Here is a 26,012-nt window from a genome sequence, read left to right as displayed (position 1 = left end):
TCTGGGTTTCTTAACATACAAAAAATGAAACAAGGGTTATTCAGCTATACAAGGAAACATTGAGCACTTTCGAAACTCGACGAGTCTAGTGCAAGGTTTGCCATGTAATCCGGAGGGATGAATTTGAATTCTTCGTGTCCGATGTTGAACTGCGTTGCCACAAGTCGCGTGACACGAAGACCAAGGAGACCAGTGGGTTAATTTACAGTCAACTGAAACTAATTTAATTAAGATTATTGTTTTCTCTAACTTTAAGTCATGATCATAACATTTAATTACCTCCATTATTATAACTATAATTATTATTATTATTATTATTATTATTGTTGTTATGATTTTCGGGCAAAACGGACTTGCGATCACGATAACGTTTCCGGCGATCACCCCGACTGTCTTTTGCTAAAAAATGAATTTAAAATTTAAAACCAACTTTCAAATTTAATTTTGATAAAAATTATTTAAAATTACTTACAGCACCCGGGTAATATTTTGTGGCATTTTATTTTTCTCATCAGTTTCTTCGGACACCTCCGTCCGCCGTTTTGTGCCGGAGTCTGAATCAACCAAAATAATTATTAGTATAAAATTTTAAAAATAAATTAACTAAAAATACTGACCATAATAGACCGAGTGCTGTTGGTATATCCGTGACAGTCTTCGCAAATCGTCCAGTCGCTCCACTCAGTCACTTCACAATCCACTTTTTGTCCTTCCTCGTATTCTTGAGTTGTCGACAAAACTTGACTGCCGGCTTGGATTCCATTAAAATCCTCAGACTCTGGATCTGCAGAATTTTAAAATTTAAATCAACAATTAAAAAATATAAATTTACTATTTTACAAAAAAATTTAATAATTTTTTAGGTGACAGTAATCACCGAGTCGCTCGCGCTTAGACTTTCTACGTTCCTGGTGAACGGGAATGTGATAACTAAGAACACTACTTATCGATACTTTATAATTTTTCGATACATCTTCAGACTTAGCTCCTTCCCAAATTCCTTCTTATTATTCGTAAGCATAAAAATTCATCACAAAGTTATTTAATTATTACAAATAAAATTTTTTTTTTTTTAAAATATAAATCTAAATAAACTTACTCCGGATTTCGTTACAAACTTTCATACACTCTTCGACAGTTTGAAAATTATTTCTATTGGCCTCGCATCCTTTGTAGTTGAAAAACTTGCACTCTTTTGTTGTCGAATTATAGTAGACTCGCTTGAAAGATCCTTCACACGATCCAGTAATCAATGGCTCGTTGCAAATCACTGTAATTATATCATTTATCAGCATCAATACCAATATTCATATAAATATAAATATATATATGAATATTACTTTCAGCATCTTCAGGAGTTATTTCGCAGCTTTTTATTTTTGAAGTACAATTAACACTTTGTATTCGACAAACCCAATTAACACTTCCCTCATCAGCGCCATCAATAGGTCTGCGGTGTCTCGTTTTAGTACCCAGTCCACATGATGATGTGCATGGAGACCATGCACCCCAGGGACCGTACACGTCATCAGGACATTTCTACAAAATTAAAACAGCGCGTAAAGTATTTTTCTTATTAACTAGATAAATAATAATAATAAAAATATTTTTTCCATTTCATTTGACGTCTCACGCTTGACCCCAATCATGACCGTTTAGTGACCAATAAAATGATGGCATTGCTGATTGATAGCAACGAGAAATGGTGTGCAGGAAAGACTCGCATGATAAAGTTAATAAATGTCTCGAATTTATTAGTCATGATAATGACCATGATATTTTTTTTTAAATATTCTTTTAATTCTCACCTGCAACCATTCCTCGGTTACCTCCACCACCTCTTCTTCATCATCATTTTCATCATTATTCTCATCATCATTATCTTTTTCTTCTTCTTCATTTCCTTCCTGATTTTCTGCCCCCTCCACATTCTCTTCCTCCTGATTTTCCTCATCATCATTCTCCTCATCCCCTTCCATTTTATCCTCCTCTGTCTCTGCCTCAACCTCCGTTTCCTCGGTAATATCATCAACGACAACATTGTCATCCTGATCCTCTAATTTTCTTACCTCTTCAGTTTCCGTATTTTCGCAAGGCCCATTATCACATGGAACCGTCTGCTGCAATTCTGGGCCATTCGGTACCATCATGCAGTGCTTGCGATGTTTCTTATGGACAAAAATACGGGAGCGTACAGTTTCTCCTTGGCCGCAAGTTGTTGTACAAGAACTCCATTCTGACCATTGATTTAATTTGCACGCCGGTGTGTCGAGAATCGTCCCTTCTCTTTCGTTTCCATTGCTAACAAATAATTATTAAATTCGTATATTTATTTCATTTAAAAAAAAAAAAAAAATTACCATTCTGGATTATTTCCATAACAGACTCCGCGGTTACTTAATGATTTATTGCAATTATGAGCCGCAGCAGCTATTGGATCCTCATATTTTCTTTGTCTCATTCTCTTTCCTTCGCCACAAGGTACCGAGCACTCGCCCCACCCACTCCATTGAGTTGTCCTACACGACTCTAAATTAAAGATAATTAAATATTTAAATAAAAAGAAAAAATATATATTTATAGATTAAAATTAACAATTACATGGATTAGTACCTCGGCCGGTTAAATTATGGGTTAAAGTGAATAAAATTGAATTAAAATAAAAATAAACTAAAAGAAAAATACTTGCTATCTTTTTTTCTGTGGGGTTTACGGTTCTTTCCTTTATGGTTTTCACCATCTTCGTCTGTTGTTGAATTTATACTATTATCATTATCATTATTATTATTAACTTCATTATTATCACCACCTGAATCAGTGGCAGTGGTGCCGGCAGAATCATCGCAGGCTTTTTCGTAAAGTCTTTGTCTGCTGAGGTGCAGCTTTGCCATAGGTTTCATGTCCATGCCAAGGGGATCATAAAAAGGCGACCTCGTGTCATTTGGCCAGCTGGTTGTTATTCGTCTTATTGGCTCCGGGTTTTCCAGCGGCGAATCCGGGGACTAAATCCATCATTATTTTTAATAAAATGAAAGATAATAAATTTAATTGGATACTTTACCATGTAAGTTATCCCGTCATCAGTTCCCACATCGATCGGGTATAAATTGAGCTCTTTGTGTTCGATCCACGAGCAATTCGAGAGACAAAGCTCCAGCCCAGAGACTCCGACAATCCAATCAGGTGACGGTACTGACAAATATTAAATCCATCCAATTTAAAACTCTGTAACGAAAATAAAAAAATAAAAAGAATCATACCAATCATGGAAACCAGTGACATGAGATGATGCTTCCGGTCTACTCTGAACACTGCGAAAGTCCTTCCGGTGACATTTGGATGGCTGATACCTCGTGCTTTGATAATTGTCCTGATATGTTCGCTCTAAAATAATTAACTAATTAATTTAATTGCCAGTTCATCAGTTAGTCGATATCTGTACCTGCTCTTTGAGCTCGGACTCGAGTTTTCTTGTTGACCCGAACTCGGCCACTTGCTGAAGCCCTTCGCTGGCCGTGTCGTCAAACTTCCAAAACCGGTAGTCGAAAGTATGAGAAGCCCCAATAACGTCCGAAAATTTAATCATCCAGCCTTTGCTGGGAAAATCCTAAAAGAAGGGCTCAGATAAATATAAATTAAATTATCGGGTGGATTAATTATTTTTTTTTTTTTTTTACGGCCATTGAACCTTGGGATGAGTATTCCGAGACCAGAGACCCTCGAACGTGACCTCGTACTTGGCTTCGTCGCAAGCACAGCACTCAGGCAAGACAGGTCCCGGATCGTCTTCTATTGCTTTGGGATCTTGACAAACTGTTCTCACTAAGCCGCCTTCATCCATAAACCATGTCTCGGGGGTTTCCATTATTGTCGCCCTGTTTAAAGAGGACGGATAATACATTAACAATAAGTGCCTCGAATCCAACTGCAGTCTCAATCAGAATCGCGGGAAGATTTAAAAAAAAAAAAAACTAAAATAACCTGAAGAGTACGCAGCCGCTTCCCTCGGGAGGGCTCGTCCATGCAACACTTATGTCTCCCTTTGGTATCTTGCTCGTCTCCATGATACTGTTTGGACACTTGTCCGAGAACTGGGTCAACGAGTCGTCAATAAGGTCAAATGACCCCTCCGATGAGGAGGACTCATTCTTATTATCAACTGTCAATAAAAATCTTATGAACTTTTCTGTGTACTTTTCAGAGCTATGTAGGCCAATTTCCGGCAAGCTCGCTCCCTCGACCGTCACTACAGAGATAAAAAATTAACTTGAGTTTATATTTTGTCGGTAAACTAGTTAAGTATTTTAAATTTATAAAAATAAGCTACTAGACTAGACTAATAAACTAGGTCATCGCGTAGGTTTTCATATAATATTTTTCATAAACTTAAATCCTGGAATTTAATTTCATTAGCCAGTTTTAAATTTATTACCAGCTGTGATGGGAATAATCGAGACCTTGGTATTTTTATAGTCATAAAAAAAAATAAAATTAGTTGAAAAGTCCTTGATAAATTGGCTGCTTTTCCACCATCAGAATTTCCTTCTTTTCCTTTTTCCTTCTCTCTCCCTTTTTCTATATATATAGAGATTGTCAGATAATTCAATTGATACTAGAAATCACGAAGCGATCGATTTGATGCGACGTATATTTTAAATAAATTAAATCTCATCTTAAATATTTTTTTAACTTAAATTGAAATCTCAAGTTAAATCAACTTTATTTTTAAAAAACAAATTTAAAACATCATAAAAAATATAATCAAAGGGACATCCAAGTTCAAAATTTGTTTTTCTACTCTCTGAACAGAGTATTCGTAAAACTACCGGTTAACAAGCTCCGATAACTTTGATAATTTGAAAGCCTGCTTTTTCTATTCACTTTATCTGTACTAATGCACATATATACATATATAAATCAATCCCAGGTGATGCTGCTGTGTTTCTGTAGAGCTCTCGGCTATCAAAGCATCCAAGTAACGGTTTGCAGTTAGCAGTTACTTGCAAGTATTTTTTTTTTGTTGGCCTTTCTCGTGATAAACGATATTTCCTCAAAGCATCAGTAGCACCAGCAGCATCTACAACTTTAAAACTGCCCAAGTACATGTATGTATACGTGTGTGTTCGTCTCTATGGCTTCCGGTGTGTGTTGGAGGTCTTCTACGTCGAGTTTGACTGCTCATGATATTTATTTTTTATTTTTTTAATATTCTTGCGCAGCTTCCCCCTTGACAGTGATGACTTTTTTTTGCGTGGACGACCGACGTTCGTTCCCAGGCAATAAAGCTCGTTAATGTGACGAAGGAATAAGAGACAGCCTGTTATGTTTATAAACACTATTTTTAACTTACACATTTTTTCTCAACGATCAGCTATTAATTACAAAAAACACTAAAAATAGAATTTTTTATCAGTACGTTTAAAATTTTAAATCTACTTATGCAAATTAAATCAGCATACGCAATTTAAATTTTAAATTTATTTTACATCAAAGTGTATAATTAATTAGTTTACCATATATTTGATATACTCGTTGCATTACAGTAATAAATTCGTCATATGTTACAGACACATTTGATATCAGCGAAACCCCGCGAGAAGCTGCGCTTCAATTCTCATAACCCTGAATTAAATGGATTAGTCATGAAAATACATTTAAACTAATAACCTTCCTCGCATATATTTAATTTCGCACTCGACAACTGAACATACCGGCTGGAAAAATTTATAAAAGCACACAGAGATAAAATAATTTTTAGAAATATTCCTTTTTTTTTTTTTACAAGAAATTATGCTATTCGAAATTTGGTTCCGTAACATTTGACCCGCAAGTAAAATAACCCAGTGAAAAAACGCGGGAATTTAAGTATGATAATAAATTTATGTGTAGTAAATAGTACAGGAATTCAACTAAATTTAGCAATTAAAAGATAATATTCAATCAGCATCCAAATAAACTTGGATTTTCTTCTGTCAAAAAAATAATTCTTCGACTTATATATGAAATTAATAATTTTCATTGACCTGCTACTTAAGAAAATATTGTTTTTACAAAAATTATTATTTTTTTCAGTGCATTTGTGAGAAAACACCAGCAACTTGTTTCATTACTTACTTTTTTTTCTGGCAGTACATCTTGATCTAAAATTTTTTATTTTTATTCCTAAAGAAAAGACCACCTCGAGTGTCGTAATATCCGGCTTTTATTTACTCTTTTACTTTTTATTTTTTAGTTTCACCCTAGACAATTGCGTTCTGGCATTTACTTGAATTAAAACTCGTTACTTTTTTTTCTTCCACTCATCAGGCCTGAGTCGCAAGTAGTCCTGGGTAAATTAGCTAACAGAGATGCACAGAAACAACCATCGATTGTAAAGTAACATACTTGAGTTATTAATCGGCTAAGAAAATCCAATTTACGCGTTAATTAAATTCTGTAGTGAGCCCTGGTTTTATTTCAAGTTACTCGTTACCCTCAATCTGACGGATTTAAAGCTCGACGATATTATTTTTTATCATCATCTATTCTCGTCGTCTATTACAACCTGATAGTCTACAGTGTTTACCCACAATTTGCATCAGCCAACAATGAAACCTTTCTCATCAAGGCTCAGGATACACATATCCAATTGAATAATCCCGCTATCAAGTAAAGGCTCTCATGTTATAAATTTAAATAGACTCGATAGCTATTCAAATTGCTTATGGATTATCCATTTTTTATTTTCCATTCTACGCTACTCCATTAATTAAATATTTTTTAAAAATATCTATAATAAAACATACCAATGTATCGCGTATTTGGCATATACTGATCGACCATGTCAGTTTTATTAAAAGTCCAGAGAAAAATTGAAAATTTTCCCTCCAACTCTCCTGGCTCGGTATTGCTGTCGATCTTCCTGTCGCATTTCGCCCCAAATGATTTTTCCAGACCAGTTAAAATTAAAACTATTAAATACCCCGTGTAAATCATCTGAAACATTTAATTTTTTATTTTAATTAATTAACTTTCCTCATTAATGTAATCAAAAAGGCGGGTAAAACGAACATTTCAAAAATTTGCTAAAAATTTTTTTTTTTCAGACCTGTCCTTTTTTCCTGCCCGTGAAAAAATTTTTCCACAAAAACTCATCCCCCCCCCCCCCATACATACCCCGGCTATTTAATTACTCATATCCATTCGGATTTTTACCTTTGCGATGAATTAATTTTTAAATTAATTGAAAAATAACCGCGTATTAATTACAGTTAAAATTAAAATTAAACAGTTAATGGTTTACACAGATAAATTATTATAATGATTATTAGTATGATTGCATGCTAATGGTATTTAACCAAAGTAAATTTGTGATTGATTGATGGAAAGCTATAGCCAGCGCAATTAAAGTGGATAACATGGGGCTTGCAGCAGAGAGTAAAGGCAAATATCCTGTGTGTTGTGTTGAATAAGTGAACCTAAATATATATAGAGCGGGAATGTTGGTACATACAACGTGACATTTGACTTTACACCAGCTCTTTGGTCTTTGGCAGACTGCCACTCGATCCACCATCAACTTCTTGACGTTCATACCCGTATAAAACTTAAAACAATGTGTTTCCACTAAAAACTTTCTCTCTCGCGTACTTTACACCCGCTTTTAAATATATCATATCATATTATTAAATATTTCGACTCGCATAAATACATTTATATTTATAGAATACTTTATAATAAAAAATGTCGTCTGAAGTTTTATATATATCATTTAAAGCTTTACATATATATTCATATCAACCCTGATATATTGAAGACGCAATATCAGGAAAAGATTATATCAATATTACAAGTGGGTATAAAGATAAAGAGAAAAAATATAAAATAGAAAATGAGTAAAAGGTAGCGGGATCTAGTGTCATTGACTTGATAGCTTGCATCGCATTCAACTGTAATGCTTTGAAATCCAGGGTAAGAGCTTCGTCGGAGTATTAGGTATCACATATATGTATATATACGTACATATCTACTGGGAAATAAATCCTTTGGGCAACATTCGCACGTGGCCGATCATCCTCTCGGGTGATTGCTACGGGCTTTTTACAGTTTAAAATCCTAAAAGTAAACTGTAAGCTAAAGCTAAGAGCCGTCAATGTCACGTCAGATATATATTTAATATCAGTGAAATAATTGCAACATATATTTTTATCTGAAAAAAATTTCACGGATTTCAAGTAAATTATTTTTATAATTCATTTTTTTTTTTTTTTTTTTTTTTTTTACAGTATATTCATAAAGTTTATAGACAAATCCAGTGATAATAAAGCGAATTTAAGTTTTAGATTTATGGAATAAAAAAGTTTTACCTGAGAATAAATCAGTCGAGATCACAGATTAATGAGAGCATAGTTAAACTTATTGATAAGTTTACTTTTATATAAAATATTTAAGTTTTAATTAAGTAAAGTATTACTTTATTTTAAAATTAAAAAAAAACCCCGAATAATAATAATGAATTTTATTCATTCAAATAAAATAAAAGTAAGTAATGAAAAGGCCGTCCGAATAATCCTATTAGAATATTTACTTGGAAACCTTAAGTCGCTTCTAAATTAAAGAATGCGACCGTGAACTTGTACAGTAAAATAAATAAATAAATAAATAATAAATATAAAAAAAATAAATTTATGGTACTTTACTTTATTTACTTACCTTGTAATGAATAACAAGAACTTCTGTAATTAAATCACAAAATAAATCAAGAAAATTTTTCTAGGATTGTAAGTATGTGTTGACAATCTTTAATATTTATCAGATAAGCACATGTAATTTAAAGAGCTTAAGTAAACGAGTACGTCTAGTGTTGCCGGTAGTTTGGATTGAACTGAAAGTACAAAGCTTTAGGCAGCTTTCCGCGAGCGATTTGTCTGACACGAGGCGGCCGTCACTACTTGCGTCACGCGGTTTGCGCACATTTCTCCAGATATATATGATCATATGGATCATATACATAATTATTGTACTTATATATATTTATGTAATTTAGTATGAGTTGACAAACAGTTTATTTAACTACTCTATTAACATATGAGTCTGCAAATACGCACAAGCAAGCAAACTAATTAGCGATATTTAAAAAATGTAATACTCTGTTACGGAGTTTTGAATTTTTTTATTAATCAATTAATAAATTGTTTTTTAAATAATTAATAAAAAAAAGTTTAATTTATTTGGCCTTGCGGGAGAGTTATTACGGCCATATCTATTATTTTTGGTAATTGCTTCTAGTTTCCTGCTTGTTAATAATTTAAATGTTGTTTAACTAATTAATAATCATAATAGTAATTCATTTTTGAGCTTTTGACGAATGGAAAAATTGATCTAGATATTTTTTTAAATTTTCGAACGTTGTCGGCAGTTAAATAAAAGTGAAGTGAGCGATGATCGGTTGCCATGAGATCCATCAGTTGTTTTGAGTTAAATAAAAATATCAATCAACTATCGACAAAAAAATAGTAATCTTTAGTTGGACAAAACGTTTTAGCTGATGTATAAATTATGTAAATTTTTTTGAGTGTCAATAATGTCGACGAAGCTCAATTTAAACGAATCGATAGGTAACTAGATTCTAATTAGTTGGATAATTGTTCAGAATATGTCTCTAGTGTTATTATTTTTAGACAAAGCTGATGATGAAAAAGTATCGTATCTCCCGAAAGCGTCCAGGTCAGTAAGTAATCACGGTAGAGCTCCCTCCGTAACTCGAGCCCGGAGTAAAATTCCTACGATCGTTGCCCAGAATAGTGCGGTAAGTGTCATTTTGATCCTAAAAAAAATTCTCTTGCCATATAAATCTTGGACTTTTTTTTTTTTTATTTTAAGGCTGATGCGACAAAAATGTCAGCTACGAAAGATCCAGCGACAAGTCCGACATCGACATGGGGAAATCGGCGTCGTATGACTTCAAGAAGTTTTAATTCATCTCCGAAAATTCGTGCATCGAGTTTGCAGTCGACAAATCAGACGTTACTTGAAAGACAGTATAGAAATAAACAAAATCGTTATCTGTCAATACGAAATGAAATTCAAGAAAAACAGGTAAAAATTTATTTTAACTTATTTCCCCTTTTAGAAAAATTTTTTTAATTTAAATCAGAGTTAAAAGTTATTTTTATAAATAAATAAAAAAAAATGTAATATAGGTGGGGTAGGGGATAATTAATATAAGACTCTGGGTATACCCCCCCCCTATTCTATATTTTGTCTCATTATTTTTATGGAACAATGGACAGATTATTGGAAATAAGATTTAACATAAAATTAATTTTAAGTATCATTAGAGCGAAAAAAAAAATTGATCAACGATAAAATTAAAATAATTACAGGTGAGTGCATTAAATATGTACGAAGAAGTATCTCAATTACGTGAAAAAATAATGGCTGGTGGTGGAAAGGACCCCGGTAAAATAGAGTCCATTAAGACTGTAGCGGGTGATTTTCCGATAAAATTTAATGACTGTGACAATACTCGCGGGAGTGGAGAGCACACTGCAATAAATTCATTAATTACTAAAGAATTTATGACTATTTTACAAAATGAATTAAAAGATTATCCGAAAGGGTGCTTGAGTCTTTGTCAAGATGTTATTAAAAAGCACTCGGAGCTCGTGGACTGGGTTGAAAAATCAATTTCAACTTTAAATTTAACTGAAAATAAAACTAAAGTTGACCCAGAATTTGTAAAACAAGTGGATGATTGCAAAAATGAGAGAGAAAGTTTTAAAACAAGATTAGAGATGACGGAAAAAATGTTGGAGAGCTCTAAGGGTGAGCTGATTAATAAAATAAAAGTTATGTGGGAAGAGATAGAGAACATGCGCTCGCGAATCAGAGATCTTGAAACAATGAGCAACGAAGTTGTTAATAAAATGCGTAGAAAATCGGAAGCTGATGGGGAAAAATTTAATCAGCTGAAAGAAACAAAGGATGTTGCAGATAATGATTTGCGCAAGACAAAGGCGACTGTTCGTGAGCTCGAGGCTCGTATTCAGAGCGACCAAAATAAAATAATTAAATTCCAAGAGTATGTTAAGAGTTTGGAGACTCAGTTGAAACAAAGCGACAAAATTTTCGAAAACAGAACACGCGACCTCAACAAAAGCCTTAAAAATTCAGAGGAAACAATTGTCAGTTTAGAAAATCAACTGACCGTTTTCAAAGCCAAGTAAGTTATCATTTCATTTATAAATTTATTGCAAGACTTAAAGTACAAATTTTTTTTTTTTTTTTTTTTTTTTTCAGTTTTACTGAACTGCAGGATAAACTGGAGAAAGTTGAGCTGGAGAGAGACAGAGCCATCAGCGAAGCAAAAAAGCGAACAGAGGAAGCGAATATCGATCGTAATAAAAGTTCTCAAGTGGAAGAGCTTAACAGAGAAATCGAGTCTCTGACTAAAGAACTGATAAGTTACAAAGATTTAATTTCTGATATTAATGAGAATGAATTATCAAGTGACAAAGATTTTAAGCGGCAGCTTGAAGAAGAGCGTACTCGGCTTTCAAAGTTAACTGAAGACTACGAGTTCCTTCAAAGGACTTTTGATACTACGTTAGAACTTTGTCTTATTTTACTTTACTTCACTTTATATATGTACTGTAACAATGGATTAAATAAATAAAAATATTGTAGTCAAACGAGAATGGTTGAACTGGAGAATCAAGTAGCGTCAATGTGCAACAAAAACACAGAAGAAGTGCCCAAGGATCACTGGGAGACTTCGGAGCTGGTTAAAGAGAATGAGGAACTCGGTCAAGAGATAGCCAGTCTTAAGCTCAAGAATGTCGAGTTAGAAAGCAGCCTAGCGGAAGCTATCAATCAATTTGAGCAGCAGGATCAAGCGGTGCGCGAGCAAGCTCAGCAAATTATAATGCAAAATGAGTTGATAGCTTATCTAAAACATAAAGACCCTGAAATTACCACCGACGAGGTATTTTTACATTTAAATTTAATTTATTTAAATATTTTATACGAATATATTGCCGGCAGGTGAGCAAAGAAATTTCCACAAACGCGGAGGCGATACAGAAATTATACGAAATGGTAGAAACGAAGGAGCTGCAGCTGACAAGACTAGAAAAATTAGTTAAGCAGATGGAGGACCAGGAAGAGCGGGCCCAGGAGCAGCGGACGCGGTTGGAAAGAAGGATTGCACAGCTGGAGTTGGCGTTGCAGACTAAAAATAGTACCAAAGACTCCCGGTACGTCGGGCTATCGGAGTTTAATATTTACGAGCAAGTATTTAAAGCGGGAGCTTCTCAATCGGCCGGTTATCATGACGATCATCAAAAATCACAGCCAGATGTTCGCCCGTACGCTTATAATTCGCTGATAGAGGAACAAGTCGCGCGGACTTTAGAGCTGGAGCGAAAATATCAGAAGTATAAACTAAAGTCTCAGCACATTGAGTGCGCCTACAACTGGCTGATAAATAAGTCGCCAAGACTAAATGATAATAATAATAATAATAATCATGATAATTATCACTCACGTGTCTATCGCTCGCGTGATCGATATCACAGTCGGCCGCGACTTCCTGATATTGATGTCGGCTGCTATGCGTACCAGGTCATTGATAATTGTGCCAGAGAATTTAAAAAACTCAGCTCTCGTCGGCATGAATCGCGGGCCCATTCTCCAGATAAATTTAAACATAAGTCTAGTTCAAGAGACTACTCTTCTTAATTTTAAAACCTGATAAATTAAAATAAAAAATTTAAAACTCACTGTCTTGTATTTTTGTTTTAGGAAAGGCTTCTGCGCCGCGTCCTGTAAGGAATTTTTCGAACGCTGACGAAATTAATGAAAAAAATAAATATTTAAAATTATATTTGATACTAAAAATATTATTTTATAAATTTATTAAATGACATTTTTATTCTTATTTATTTATCATTAAATTTATATTTACAAATTATAAAATAGATATATACTTTATTGATCTTCGCTATCGCTATCTGAATAATTTCCCAATAATGATAGACTCCCACTAACCGCCAATGGAATACTTTCTTTTTTCTCATCTATTTTTTCCGCCAGTTTATTACCCCCAGCTGTTTTAATGCCGATAATTGATTTTTTTTTTGCCAAACTCAGTGAATTAGTGGCCGGCGCAGACCAAGCGGAGGTCGATGATGAACTCACTGATTTAATCTCTCCCTGAAAATGAAAGTATTAGATTAATATTACTAATTATTAATTAATAATTATCTACAATTAAACTCATTGACTTACAGATTTACTATCAGCCGAAGTACTTGCCGTAGATTTAAATTTTTTATTCGGCGACTCCTCTGGAAGTACGACAATTTCTTCCTCGACAACAGTCCCCGTGACTTTGTTCTTCTTGTTAAAAACCGATTTGACGTATTCCTCATCGAGCTCCTCCTGTTCCTTCAAAGTCCTCTGGCGAACCGCCTGGGTGTCGTACTGCTGGAGCATCTGGTCGTAATCGATGGTCTGCTGACGTCTATTCAAATCCTTCAGCTCCTCCAGGGACTCCAGCAACTCGAGCTCCTGCTTTGACTGCTGTGTCCTCTTCTCCAAGAGTTTCATCGGATTGGAAGCCTCTTCCTCGTTTTTTTCATCCTCCTCTCTCTGTGCCTGTTCCTCCGCCAGCTTCAGAGCCATGAAATTCCTCGTCGCCCCGGCCTCGATCTCGTAGTCAGTATTCTGCGGATCAGTTTTAAAAGATATCTCCTGCAGACACCTCGTGCACTTAATGTAGAATCGGTAGATCCTTATCCCCAAGTAATCGCTTCCCTCTACGTCTTCCTTACGTGCGTTAAATTTTTTACCCTTGTAAATATACTCGCCGCAGGTCTTGCAGCGCATATTGAATGGAGCCATCAATCGCACAGTGTACTGACGGTTCCTGGCTAATTTCATACGAGGGATTTTCGATGGATCGAAATCCGGAGGATAATATTTCTGTTCAAATTAATTTATTTTATTAAAATTACGTATTTGAGAAAAGAAATTTATAAATATTTTAGTACTTACATTTAATACTTTACGCTCAGACATTTTTAAAACTTTTTAGTTTTCTTTTTAAATAAATAAATAAATAAATTATTTTATGATCACAGACTCCTGGACCTCGACGTTACAGTGACATAAATAAATGTATTTACTTCAGGTTATGTTGACAAAATTTTTTTATCCTGCGTTGATAAGAAGAATTTTTAAATTTTAGTTACAAAAGTCACCAGAAGCGGCAGCATTCGCTAAAATAATATTTTATTTTTTTTTTTAAATAATAAAAATTTTTTTACAAAAAAATATCAGTATTAATTTAAAAAATATAAGAAATGATAAATAATATAGATTTTAGATCTGATATCAATTTTTTAAAGAATAAATTCAAATCAGTAAATTAATATTTTTTTTTTAATTATTTTATTGAGAAAATAAACAAAAGTGGCAATGGAGTAATTTATATATTTTTTCTTATTGTAATTATTTATAATAAATTTATTAAAAATGGAAATATTGAAATGTTGAATGAATGCGTACTTGAATGGATGAAAGAAGAATATTTAAAAATAAGCATTTGTGTAATTCGTAGAATTCCATTGAATTCGGCGTCTAATAGAACAGCCAAAGGATCCGTTATTGAATACCTGGATAATTGAATTTATTGTAAGACTATCCGAGCATAAACAGACTAAAAAAAAATATTAAAATAATAATAATTTTTATTTAAATAGCTGGCACGACAATTTAAGAATAAACTTATCGCCATAAAGCTCAGGTAAGTATACAAGTTGACTGAGTCAGTAAATTAACGCTTATCCAGTGAATAAAGTGTCGTATTTTTAAATAGTTGAATTAAAGTTCTTAAAGTTGTCAGTCAATGAGAAATCAAGTATTTTCTTCATTATTGTGATAAAAATCTAAATGACGGAGGTAAAACGAAATAATTTTCATTTACTGGTCGTGCATCAATCCTGTTCATCATATAAATCATTTAAAATAATTGCTACAGGTTGTAAATTTCAGAAATGCATACTAAATAAATATGTATAAAATAGGTAGTAGTTAATAGCAGGAGAGATTATCGTAATTTAAAGCTGCTGTGAAGAATTTGCACCCTGAAAAAAGTACCAGATGTTTATTATTATTTTTTATTATTATAAATATGAGGTAAAAAAGAGTTTGTCGGTTGTAGTTGTAGCCATTGCCGAGCACGACTACTCAGGATTACGAATAAGGCAGTTTAGAGGTTTCGGGTGATTATTATTAGCGCCGTCGGCATTTATCCGGCAAGAAGAACAAGCCAACTCCTAGGAACCAGTTTCGAGACTGAAGAGACTGAAAATTGCAGGCTCTTGGGCAACCGCCGGCCGACACGATGAAAGGATTCGCCTGCTCTCTACTTACACACGTCAGATCATCACCAATTCTATCTTACACACAACTCAAAGTACAAAGTACAACCAACAGCGCTGATGATCGTTTAACAATCGATCGATATATATGTCGAATACACTCGCCTTCGATCATCATCATCATCTTCATCATAATCATCCTCTGAGGAAGGCGTTGCTCAAGATATCGATCACAGATCACAAGGTACTCAGCTAACGTTCTTGATGGAATTCTCCAGAGCTTTTAGATAATTATTGTTATTATTTTCAAGATTTATAGTTTATTACAATTATAAATGTTTCATTTAAATATATATTAATAAATATGTCAGTTGCCTGATTGTAGGAAAGTCGAGACGTCTTTTTTATCCCTGATAACAAAAAATGTCTACCGTAGACCTTTAATTCTGGGAAGACTGTTAAGTCGGTTAAATCTCTGCTCGTGTGTCTGCTATAAAAAATTAAGATTACCTTCTTATATATTTTTATTACCTACTTTTTTTTTCTTCAGCTTCCTAGAAGAATTTCTTCAGACAATAAATTCTTAAACTATAATTTCTTATCATCAATTAAATTAAATTTTTCACACGATCCTTTTAAATTTTATATTATCATAATTTAATTACTCATTAATTAAGATTGCTGATGATTAAAATTTAATTTCAATACATTGTAATTTTATTTTCTGTGTAGAAAAAATAATAATTTTTTAGGAGATCACTAAGTGTAAAATTAATCAGCCACAAAAATAAGTAAATAATATAAAAAAATTGATGGGTAGAATTACGAGTACATTAAAGTACCGAAGACGCTGTGTATTAATATACTGAGATTACAACTAATTTAAATGCAGACGCAATAAAGCTTGATGAAGTGTTTCCGTATTGTCGACCGGACAAATATTATATTTAATGTTTCCTGGTGCGCTACCTAAGAATATAAAAATCTTTTGTGTATCATTCATGTGTGACCTGGTTATGATCATGATAATAACAAATATTATATATATTATTTTTAAAAAATTTTTTACTACATTGAATAACAATCAGCAGCTCATTATCAACTTACAACTTACGACAGCACCATTATATTCTCTTATCATATATTTCACCAAGAGTAATCCTATACTACAATATACTACACTCAATATATGTATATCACATAATACATTTAAAAACTCGGATACGCACGCATTGGCTGATAAACTTGACAATTCTGTAACTGATACGGCATGCACGCGGTTTTAAACTTTAAACTAACGCTAAGTATGTAGAACCGTATTCTTACACTGAAGTTCCCGTTGCTGCTTTGCCAACAATTATGTTAACAAAAATTTACTGAGTCATTATTACGAGGTGCATTAATTATCATGGGTTATGCTAATGGACAGCACACTACTTATCGATCGCTCAGATTTATTATACTTTAATGATTACATTTATAAATATCACGGGCCAATATATCAGGGTTTAATTGTCACTTGCTCAAATATCGCAACACTTTAATATAGCAGAAGCACCATTTGTGGACACTGACACATGTTGGACATATTCTGATAGATGATAATTAGGCATAGTGATTATATTTTTCCCTGTTCTATTTAGTTATGACATCATTTAAGTCAATGTCCTTTTACTGCTGCTTACATTCGAATAATATATTTTGTTACAATTTAAAAATTTTATTACTTTAAAAGGCTGTTTAGATAGCAATTGGTCATAAAGTTTACCTGAACCGTTAAATTGAAAGCTTATAGATTAGACTAAGTGTAGATTTAGTAGTATCATAGAGCTATATAAATGTTTATGTTGCGGAAAAGCAAATAAAGATAAATGATAAAAATATTGATGGTAAATCGATCATGAGGATTTCGTTGCAAAGCTTTATGGAGAAACGGAATGCGGTTTAAATAACTCGGCGAAATAAATATGTCGGATTTTGAGCTGAAAGAAAAGAGAAGCTGGATAAAATAAAAAGACACTGAAGAAGCTGGGCTATATCGATGACTTGGTGGTATTTCATCCCTACAGATGCTTTGCTTGTCTCTGTTCCCAAATAACTTGGGTATCGGCATCAGTACTTTGTATCATCATAATCATCATCATCATCAACATCATCGGCGGTGTATTTGTGTTGTAATTGCAATGCCGGGGTACTTCACTCACCATCAGAATGCGGAATTATCTGCGCGAAAGATTTGTCGAGTGGATTTGATAGCGGGACGTGACAACGTGATACGAATCAAAAATTTATCTTAAATTACTAATTTTTTTTTTTTATGATAAATATATTTGAATTAATTTACGTGAAACTTAAGCTCTTTCCCACATCTTCTATAGTATTTTTTTAAGCAGACAGCGTCCTAACACAAGAACTGCCACTTCATTTTGTAAAGAAATAACAAGAATTTAAAAAAAAAGTAAATAAGTATTCATGGACCCTTGCTTCATTTGAGGCAGGATGCCTCCCTGAAGTGGCGAGATTGGATACCCATTAGGTTGGAAAAAACAGCTCTACTTAACATTCAACAGACCAAAGAAGACCAGTAAAGTACACTGGTTGTGTGCTTCACTTTCGGATGGTGAAAGACGTTAAAGTTTATTGTTCAGGCTTAGACAATGTTGGTCAGCGGCAATAGCTGTTCCTGGGCTTTTGATTTTGAATCCTACGGTTGACAACCAGTCATGCTATCCTGATGGTAAATAAACGAGGAACCCGACAACATCAGACAACCTAAACCCAACAAACATTTCTTGGAAATACGAAAACCGAAACACGAGCCCTGCTACCACTGGTATAGACCAGAGTCCTCGTCTACCGTTCATGCTCTTCTGCTGCTACTGCTACTGCTGCTGTTCCCAATCCTGTGTGATACTAGAGAGTGCCGCCATTACGGGCTACAAAACTTCATGCCGCACATCCCATCCTTATTTACATCTTACTGCTGCTAATTAGTTTATTTTTAATTACTCAATCCTATTACTGGGTTTCACTGACTCAGGTAGACTTTTTCATTCATAATCTACTTTCCGTGCTTTATTTTATTTATTTGTTTATTTTTTATTCGAGCTGCGTTATCTTTCACTAGAGGACCTGAATAAATATGAGTGATAGTAGTCTGAGACATGTATTATTTATTTTATAATAATTTATTACAATAAAAACATTGTTCTTATTAATTTAAATTACTAGCATACTTCCTGTAAAAAAATTTCAAGCCAAAAAAATGATAAAATTTTTTCTTGAGCTAAAAGTGGTTGTCAAAAGGCCCAGGTAGTGATCACAAGGCCGAAAACTATCTGAGCTGAAATTTAACCGATACCTAGGTCTCAAAATGTCCAAAAACTTGAAAATTTTACCAGATTCTATAATTTTATTTTAAAAAAAAACAACACTGTGGCCGAAAATAGGCTGATTCAATTTTTCGGCCTGTTTATTGAGAATAACAATATTTCGTCGTTTTTTCAGGCAAATATAGGCCTCTTTAATAAAAATTTCTATGATTTCAGCCATATTTTGCCTTTTCGGTTGATTTTCAGTGAAATATTTTGACCCGGGGTTTTTTTTTAAATATTTTGAACAAACGCCATAAAAAAATTACTATCGCAAAATAATATTGCATCAAGTACTTGGACGTATATTTATACAGCAAGACAAGAGTGCGAGTTTTTTTTTTTTTTCAGATACGTATATGTATTTCCGTAAAATGATAAGAGGCATAGCGATAGCAAGACCAACGGCGTTCAGGGACTAAAGTATGGTTTCCTTAGCGTAAAATAAAAAGTAAATCGATGTTCCCATCGGTGTTCTGAGGCTGAGAAATATAAATAATAAATAAAATAAAATAAAGAACTAATGTATAAGATATGGATAAGAAAAATGACGTGAAGATGACAGCTGGTGAAAAATAAATAGTTTTAGTTTTTTATTTAAACGTCGGCGCCATTCTTTGGATGATCTATGCCTCTGTTATTTTTTTTCTACCGCATATTTGCCCGTTGGGTTAAAAAAATCGGGTGACTTTTAAAAAAATTTATTTAATACTGCGCTCGACAAATACCATTTAATTTTATAATCTGCTAGTATTTATAAATTTTTAAAAGGACGAGGAGTTTTGTGAAATAAAAAATGTAAAAGCCGGTTCAGTCAGTCACCTAATAAGAATAACTGCTAACTAGATTAACCAGTAAGGGAGATATCTTTCTGCTGCAAGATACTCGTCGTGAATACCGAACCCAGTGGACGTCATCCAGGATAAATTCCTTTATTTTTTGCCTTTAATTTATTTATTTAAATAAAAATTCATAATTACTGTATTTTTTGTCAACAGCCAGAGATTGTGGGCAGCCAATAGATAATGAGCTGGTGTTAAGAGCCGAGGAAGTGTTCGGCAGAGTCGCGGAAGAGAATGGAGAGAAATTAAAGTTCCGAGTTGCAAGATTATTCCAAGGTCAAGGATATATCTTTGAATGTATTCTTCATTGATCATGTGTGTGTCTACATGTTGGTGAGTGAGTCGAGTGTTTTGTATGTATAAGGTGGAGTAGAAAGAGGACCTGTTACCTCCCGCGTCGTTAGATTCCAGATAAACCGGCGAATAAGCAGCAACATATATCCCATCAGTAACAGTGGCCGTTGAATCCCAGATCCCAGCCGGTTCCTCTTTCTCTCGCGGAAATTGAGGTGGTTAAAGGGGCAGACTCATCCTCTACTCAGCATCCCGCCAAGTAAAGGTCTGCATGCCAAGGAATAATCAGGTCTAGTCTTTTGGGAATCTGTAGTCAGACTAAAATTAAATGCCGCTAAAGGTATAACATAATCCTCAAAAAATAATAATAATAATAATAATTATTTATTTATTTAAATTCAAAGCATGTTAATTTACTGTTTGGTAATCAGCGAATGGCATTTTTTAAAATTAAAACCCGAATAGTTTGTATTCCTGTCGTATAATTCGAATAACTAGTGGATGGTCATCACGATGACGTTAATCGCGGTGGTAAGATCGGCAAGTAGTCTGTAGTCAGTCTGCAGCCAGACAGACAGACAGACAGACAGAGACAGGTAAGGCACACGCTAAAAGTATAAATATTATGCTGCACTTGCTGACGGAGTAGAGTTGTTTGCCTTTACGTGGAAACGATTGACACACAGGATGTTTCGGCTCGCGATGCCGGGCTCGTGATGGAATTGCCGAGAAATTGCCCAAGGATAAGGTGTCGTTAGCGATAAAGAGGGAAAAGAGAGGACCTGAGAGGAGCTGAGAGGAGACGAGACAAGACGGCTGTTAAATAAATAAAAATAAAATGTTAAGAATGAGATATATCTACTGTGTACTTACTGAATGCAGTGAGGAGGAGGATGACGGACGAGTAGTCATGTGCTTTACTCTCTGTCTGCCTCGTGATTTGAAATCGAGAGTGAGCGAGTCGAGTATGTGCTGATGCCAACTAAGATGGTGTCAAGTGCCATTGTGTTGTTAATATTCTCTTTTTACGCGCATTCCATCGCTCCAGTGACGAAACAAATTCTTAAACCATTTCGCGGTAGGAAATTTTGTCAATTCAAATCTTATTGGCTTGATACTTATCATTATTATCATTATCAATATTAATATGAATATTTGTAGGCTGATATATAGATTTGGTGAAGGTTTTAACCGGCTGCAGCTGAAGGCCACGTAGTCCGACAGTAGATTTATGCTCTACTCGTTGAGTAGGCAGTCCTGAACGACACGATAAAAGGATAAAAAAATTTAAAGAAGGCCCTGGACCTGCCAGCAGCAGCAGCAGCAGCAGCAACAGCAGCAACAGCAAGTGCTGTATAGATGGACCTCGCATACCAGACGTACTCAATGAACTGTGAGAGCTGTAGAGCCAGCTCAAGGAAAGGGAAGCACCCAACAAACCGAAAGAGTGTTGCCAACAGAGTATTAATGAACTCGTCTCCTCTCCCTCAGCAGATCTCCTTCTCTTCTCCAGCTCGTTCAGCTAAATTTCTCTCGAATTAAGTGATGACGATGTTTCTTACTCATATACATTTATATATTTTTTATCTTTATTATCATTTTAACAAAAAGTATCGCGACACACCTGCATCAGACCACCATCATCTTGATCCTCGTTAAAAATTTAGTCCCCGTTAATTGGAACCGTCCCAATGCCATTTAAATATCATATGAGTATAATTTTATTTTCATAAATACACGCACATATATAGGAATATATACAGAGTTTATCTGTATCTGGTATCTATACCTTTTTTTTATTAATTTTTTTGAAAGGGTAGTTTTTACCGTACCCTGATAAATGATAATTGATAATGAAACGACACTAAAATGCCCACATAATTTAGAGTTTACTGTTTAATTTAATCATCTGCTGCGACTAATAATGCCGACATATATTTATATATTTATATATACTTGCGTGAGAATGAAATGGTTTGACGACGAGACATGTATTTCGGTATTTATTCTCACGTGTAATTTTAGCTGATAGGTTTTAAATGGGAGTGAATAAAGAACCCTTGCACAAGAAGTGGATGAGCCATTAGCTTTGATGTTGTTACTGATGCGGTTGTTTGCAGCAAGAACCGAACTTGAAATTTTATTTTAAACTGCAATGGAGATTCTTTCATAATGTGAGTAGTTAGCTTTTGAGCAGTATGCTTTATAGGGTGTAAGGTATTTCAATGGAAGAAATTAAACGTCAGTGACATAAGCACGATATGATTTATTATATCAGCCAACATACATAAATATTTTATGCCCTCGATTAATTGCTGTTTAATTAAACTTTTTGAATCATCGGGATTAACTACAGTGTGTTGAGGTTGTCTGCTAAATTAATTGTAATATTCTTTGGTGCAACAATGACGCCGCCTGGGTTTATTTTGTAAGCAGTATTCTTTTCAAGGCTGAGCCAATGCCACAATTTTTTTACAACCTGTTTGTTGGGGTACGAGTTATTGTTGTTATTTTACTATGCAGAGGAAGTTTTTAAAAAAATTTTAAGAGATTGATTGAAGAAGACACTTGTGTGGATGCCCGGTGCGTGTGTGATTATTTACAAGAGTTGGAGACTATCCAACAGGTGGAGACTATTTAAATATCAATGTAATTAACCACAATTCCTGCATGCAGACAACGTCTTAACCCCATTTCCTTAGACTCAAGGATACACAAGAGGGTTGACATGAAATTAGCGGTGTCTTGGAACACGAACACACATCACATACTGACCGCAACTACTACCGTCTTATTGGATAGGGGGCTGAAGATGAAAAGACGGGAGCACTCTACTGTGACTACTGAATTACTCAAAACACCGGAAGTACAAAGATTTTATTTTTTTTTTTTTTTTATATTATAGAAAATTAATCAAGCAACATTATCAGTATCGGCTTTGCCTGGTTTTAAAAATTAACTCCTTGCAAAAATTTAAGTGAGACAGGTTAAGTTATTAAATTAATAACTGGATTATTTAAAAAAAAATTTTGTCGCATTGTTGAAAGAGTTTTTTGATTTTTTTTTTTGAAGGATGTAATTTAATGAAACTGTAGAGTTCCTTTGTCATATCCGTAATGGAACAAAAGGATACCATATGGCACTGCAGCGGTGTTCAATTATTGTTGGGTAGCAGAGGAATGAAAGCGACGATATTATCAAAAGGGGGGAGGCATGTTTGTCAACGGGTCAAAGAAATTGTATGGACGATATGAAGAGGAGAGAAAGTCCGGTCGGTTGTCGCTGAAAGAAAAAAGTTTTCCTTTATCTTGAGAAACAAACAACTTCCAAGAGAAACTTAAAATCGCATTGTAAATTTTGTTGTTCTTTAGTTGCTCGCCTCGGGTCTTAGAATACCTGCCGAGCGATATCTTGACGAGCGTAAAAATGGAAATTCAAAGGTCTTACAGCCAAGAGCTTAAACCTAAGCTGTTGTATTTAACCCCGACTAAAATGGTCTCTTTTGTCCTTAGAAACAATAATTAATTATTAGTAATTAAAAAGTTAATTCTGATAAACAAACAGTCTATTGATGTACACAATGAGAACCTGAAAAATAGTCGTACCAGGAATAAATTTGAATGGCGCTTATTTGGGTTCGTCTTCAAGGACTCTCCCACGCAGACCTAAGGCAAAAGATGCTTTTATTTCGTTTATTTATATCTTTCTCACAACGGAGCTCTGATTTTTCTATGCAATGGTCTTACATTCAGGCGAGTTAGACTGGGGGAATTAAAATCACGGCAAGCTCGCTGGTAACTCACTGGTAGTAGTAGTAGTAGTAGTAGTAGTAGTAGTAGTGTTATACTCCGGATGAATCCGTACAGCAATTTCCTTACCTTTTAGTTAAATGCTTCATTGAAGTCTCTCATGAAGCATCTACGACGAAGTCTCAGAAGTACGTGGGAATATCCCATCAAAATTCTCTTCTCCACTCATATACACATACAATTTATAGAAATTGGGCCTGAGAAATTTTGCGGGTCTCAAGGTAACTTAATTCCTATTTCCTTATATCTTAAAAAATTATCAATTTCTATAACTTTCATTTTAAATATATATATTTACAGGAAGGTAGCCGAGGAAGCAAAACAAACTGGGATACGCGTCAGCTTAAGTTTTAACAAAAAAATTCAAAAACATTTTTTTCGAACAGAAAAATTTTGAAAAAAATTAAGATTTTATTAAGTGGCCCATTTTACCCCACAGATAATTTTTTTTAATGATAAAGTCGTTTAAATATAGAATGATTATTTGGCGACTTGAAAAGAAGAAATAGTGCGGAATTCTTTGTCAGGGGGCCAGTTCCCCCCCCCCCCCCCCCCCCCCCTTATATAAATATGTTGTATACAAAAGTTTAAGTAACAATAATGATAATACTTTTGGTAAAACAAATGTGTTGTACATTTAATTCTTTTCTTCTTATTCAAGTTAACATAAATTTTTATGTACGACAATAATTTACATATAATGACGGCATTTCGGCGGATGTTGACACTCCTATAGAATAAAATATCCATGCATGATTTTATAAGCTACCATCAATTGCTCTTTAAGAATACACATACTAAATTTTTTAAGTATTTTTTTTATTTTTTTTCTAGGATCCACCGTGAACAGACTAAGCAAAATTTAAGAACCCACTTGAGCAGTCCATACATACACACTCTATTAAAAAGTATTCCAGAGTCACAAGTTTAACGAAAGAAAAAAAAAACGTTGTATGTAATGTAAGACACATTACACATATAAACACTAGAAATATGTTTTCTATAACTGAAGCTCAACTCTTAGGGGTGGTCTCAAAACTACGACTACCGTAGCATCAAAGCCCTGCTGATGCTCAATGCTGATGGAATCTCATGGGAACTCTATACGATACGGAATCTGACAACTCCGTCCTCAAGTTTCTTCGTGGGTATAAAAAAAAAAATAATAATAAAAAAATCTTTGCTTTTCTTCAGCAGATTACTAAAACACTTGTGACATTCGATAATATTTACATCATCTTAAATAAAAATAAATATTATTATTAGATCGTTAAGAAATTTATAAATAAAAGTACACGGCCATTATTTTTATAAGTGATCCTGATAATAATAATATTTATTTTATACATTACTTCTAGTGATAAGAGGCAGAGAAACTGCCTAATGATTTTCTAGACAATTGACAATTTATTGCTGGTTCCCGCGATGTTCAGTAAATGATAATACATATGACCAATTGGAAAACTTTTCTGAATTTTCCAATTGTTGTCTTATTAAATAAGTTTTTACCCTTTAAAGTGTGGTGGTCTTGATTTTTTCCATGCTGATGATTATAATAAAAAATGTTGTTTACGAGTTCCCACAAGATTATTCCAGTCGCAAACCCCCGAATCAGATAGTAACACTACACTATTATATGCAGGAGGCAGGTACAGACAGAACGATGTATCTCCATACGCGTTTCGCATCCACGATCATTATTCCCAGTGCACTGGGGTGGGTTGCCAGTGTCTATAATAACAACAATATAAAACACCATAAAACGAAAGCAGATGCTTGCACTCACTCGGTCCCCTAAATGACGGGAACTGATGCATAACTCTTGTTAAAACATTTTTTTATATATGTTTGTATTGACAATGACAATAACCGGCGATGGCTGTACCTCGATTACTATGGGAATTTAGGGCGTAATAAAATTATCATGATTGACTTGAGTCATTAGTTAATATTTTCACTGAGGCCTGACGCCTAACGCCTGACGCCTACTTATTTAGATAGATTGCCAGCACATATCTCTAACATATAAAATAAAACAGCTGAGCTAAGACCAGAGAAGAGAAGAGCACGTAGGCCATATATAATATAACCCAAGATGTGACAATGACCATTTAGACAATTGGCAATTTTCGACGCCGAATATCCGTCGGAAGTTGCGCCCACCACATCACCAGGCTCCGTTAGTAGGCCCCTGGCTCTTGAGGATATCAAATTGTTAATCCAGACGATAAATTGCAAACGTTGCCTGCTAAGTTGGTTGATGATGATGGCGATGATGATGATGATGATGGTGATGACGAGTGTTGACGAATCTAAGGACCGCACGCAGTA

General features: G+C 34.2%; 3 protein-coding genes across 6 annotated transcripts; 1 reads left to right on the top strand and 2 right to left on the bottom strand.

Annotated features, from left to right (window-relative positions):
- Nucleotides 1–32: 32 nt before the first annotated feature.
- Nucleotides 33–9,071, bottom strand: LOC103571679 (spondin-1). Of its 3 annotated transcripts, none has more exons than XM_008549922.3 (16): nt 8,692–9,071; nt 6,786–6,975; nt 3,982–4,246; nt 3,689–3,875; nt 3,443–3,607; nt 3,261–3,384; nt 3,062–3,192; nt 2,690–3,002; nt 2,361–2,529; nt 1,809–2,301; nt 1,341–1,539; nt 1,100–1,270; nt 618–784; nt 473–554; nt 280–399; nt 33–218 (listed from the first exon to the last, which is right to left on the bottom strand). In XM_008549922.3, exons 2-16 carry the CDS (start codon nt 6,973–6,975, stop codon nt 37–39), a joined length of 2,958 nt encoding a protein of 985 aa, XP_008548144.1. In that variant the 5' UTR covers nt 8,692–9,071; the 3' UTR covers nt 33–36. The 3 variants fall into 3 exon arrangements, with proteins under 3 accessions (XP_008548144.1, XP_008548145.1, XP_008548146.1); XM_008549923.3 differs by having other exon boundaries at nt 33–212; XM_008549924.3 differs by having other exon boundaries at nt 2,070–2,301; nt 8,692–9,068.
- Nucleotides 9,072–9,240: 169 nt separating this feature from the next.
- Nucleotides 9,241–12,724, top strand: LOC103571677 (repetitive organellar protein). Its single transcript, XM_008549918.3, has 7 exons — nt 9,241–9,596; nt 9,660–9,787; nt 9,862–10,077; nt 10,365–11,203; nt 11,281–11,586; nt 11,668–11,965; nt 12,025–12,724. Exons 1-7 carry the CDS (start codon nt 9,563–9,565, stop codon nt 12,718–12,720), a joined length of 2,517 nt encoding a protein of 838 aa, XP_008548140.1. The 5' UTR covers nt 9,241–9,562; the 3' UTR covers nt 12,721–12,724.
- On the bottom strand, nt 12,647–14,633 carry LOC103571678 (splicing factor YJU2). 2 transcript variants are annotated; one of them, XM_008549921.2, is made up of 5 exons: nt 14,551–14,632; nt 14,038–14,198; nt 13,270–13,965; nt 12,969–13,194; nt 12,647–12,729 (listed from the first exon to the last, which is right to left on the bottom strand). In XM_008549921.2, exons 2-4 carry the CDS (start codon nt 14,059–14,061, stop codon nt 12,970–12,972), a joined length of 945 nt encoding a protein of 314 aa, XP_008548143.1. In that variant the 5' UTR covers nt 14,062–14,198; nt 14,551–14,632; the 3' UTR covers nt 12,647–12,729; nt 12,969. The 2 variants fall into 2 exon arrangements, with proteins under 2 accessions (XP_008548143.1, XP_008548142.1); XM_008549920.2 differs by lacking the exon at nt 12,647–12,729 and having other exon boundaries at nt 12,903–13,194; nt 14,551–14,633.
- Between the last annotated feature and the right edge of the window lie 11,379 nt (nt 14,634–26,012).

The sequence above is a fragment of the Microplitis demolitor genome, chromosome 10, assembly GCF_026212275.2.
Source record: "Microplitis demolitor isolate Queensland-Clemson2020A chromosome 10, iyMicDemo2.1a, whole genome shotgun sequence".
NCBI lineage: Eukaryota > Metazoa > Arthropoda > Insecta > Hymenoptera > Braconidae > Microplitis > Microplitis demolitor.
This window is presented reverse-complemented; position numbering and strand designations above follow the sequence as displayed.

Bases quoted from the DNA above. Each gene is read 5' to 3' on its own strand.
- LOC103571679 (XM_008549922.3), bottom strand. From the start codon at position 6,975: ATGATTTACACGGGGTATTTAATAGTTTTAATTTTAACTGGTCTGGAA. The intron at 3,608-3,688 runs GTTCAATGGCCG...CCCTTCTTTTAG, and splicing joins CTCGGAATACTCATCCCAAG to GATTTTCCCAGCAAAGGCTG. The intron at 3,385-3,442 runs GTACAGATATCG...TAATTATTTTAG, and splicing joins AGTCCGAGCTCAAAGAGCAG to AGCGAACATATCAGGACAAT.
- LOC103571677 (XM_008549918.3), top strand. From the start codon at position 9,563: ATGTCGACGAAGCTCAATTTAAACGAATCGATAG. The intron at 11,204-11,280 runs GTAAGTTATCAT...TTTTTTTTTCAG, and splicing joins CTGACCGTTTTCAAAGCCAA to TTTTACTGAACTGCAGGATA. The intron at 11,966-12,024 runs GTATTTTTACAT...TATTGCCGGCAG, and splicing joins CTGAAATTACCACCGACGAG to GTGAGCAAAGAAATTTCCAC.
- LOC103571678 (XM_008549920.2), bottom strand. From the start codon at position 14,061: ATGTCTGAGCGTAAAGTATTAAAT. The intron at 13,966-14,037 runs GTAAGTACTAAA...TAATTTGAACAG, and splicing joins CTGAGCGTAAAGTATTAAAT to AAATATTATCCTCCGGATTT. The intron at 13,195-13,269 runs GTAAGTCAATGA...TTTCATTTTCAG, and splicing joins CTTCGGCTGATAGTAAATCT to GGAGAGATTAAATCAGTGAG.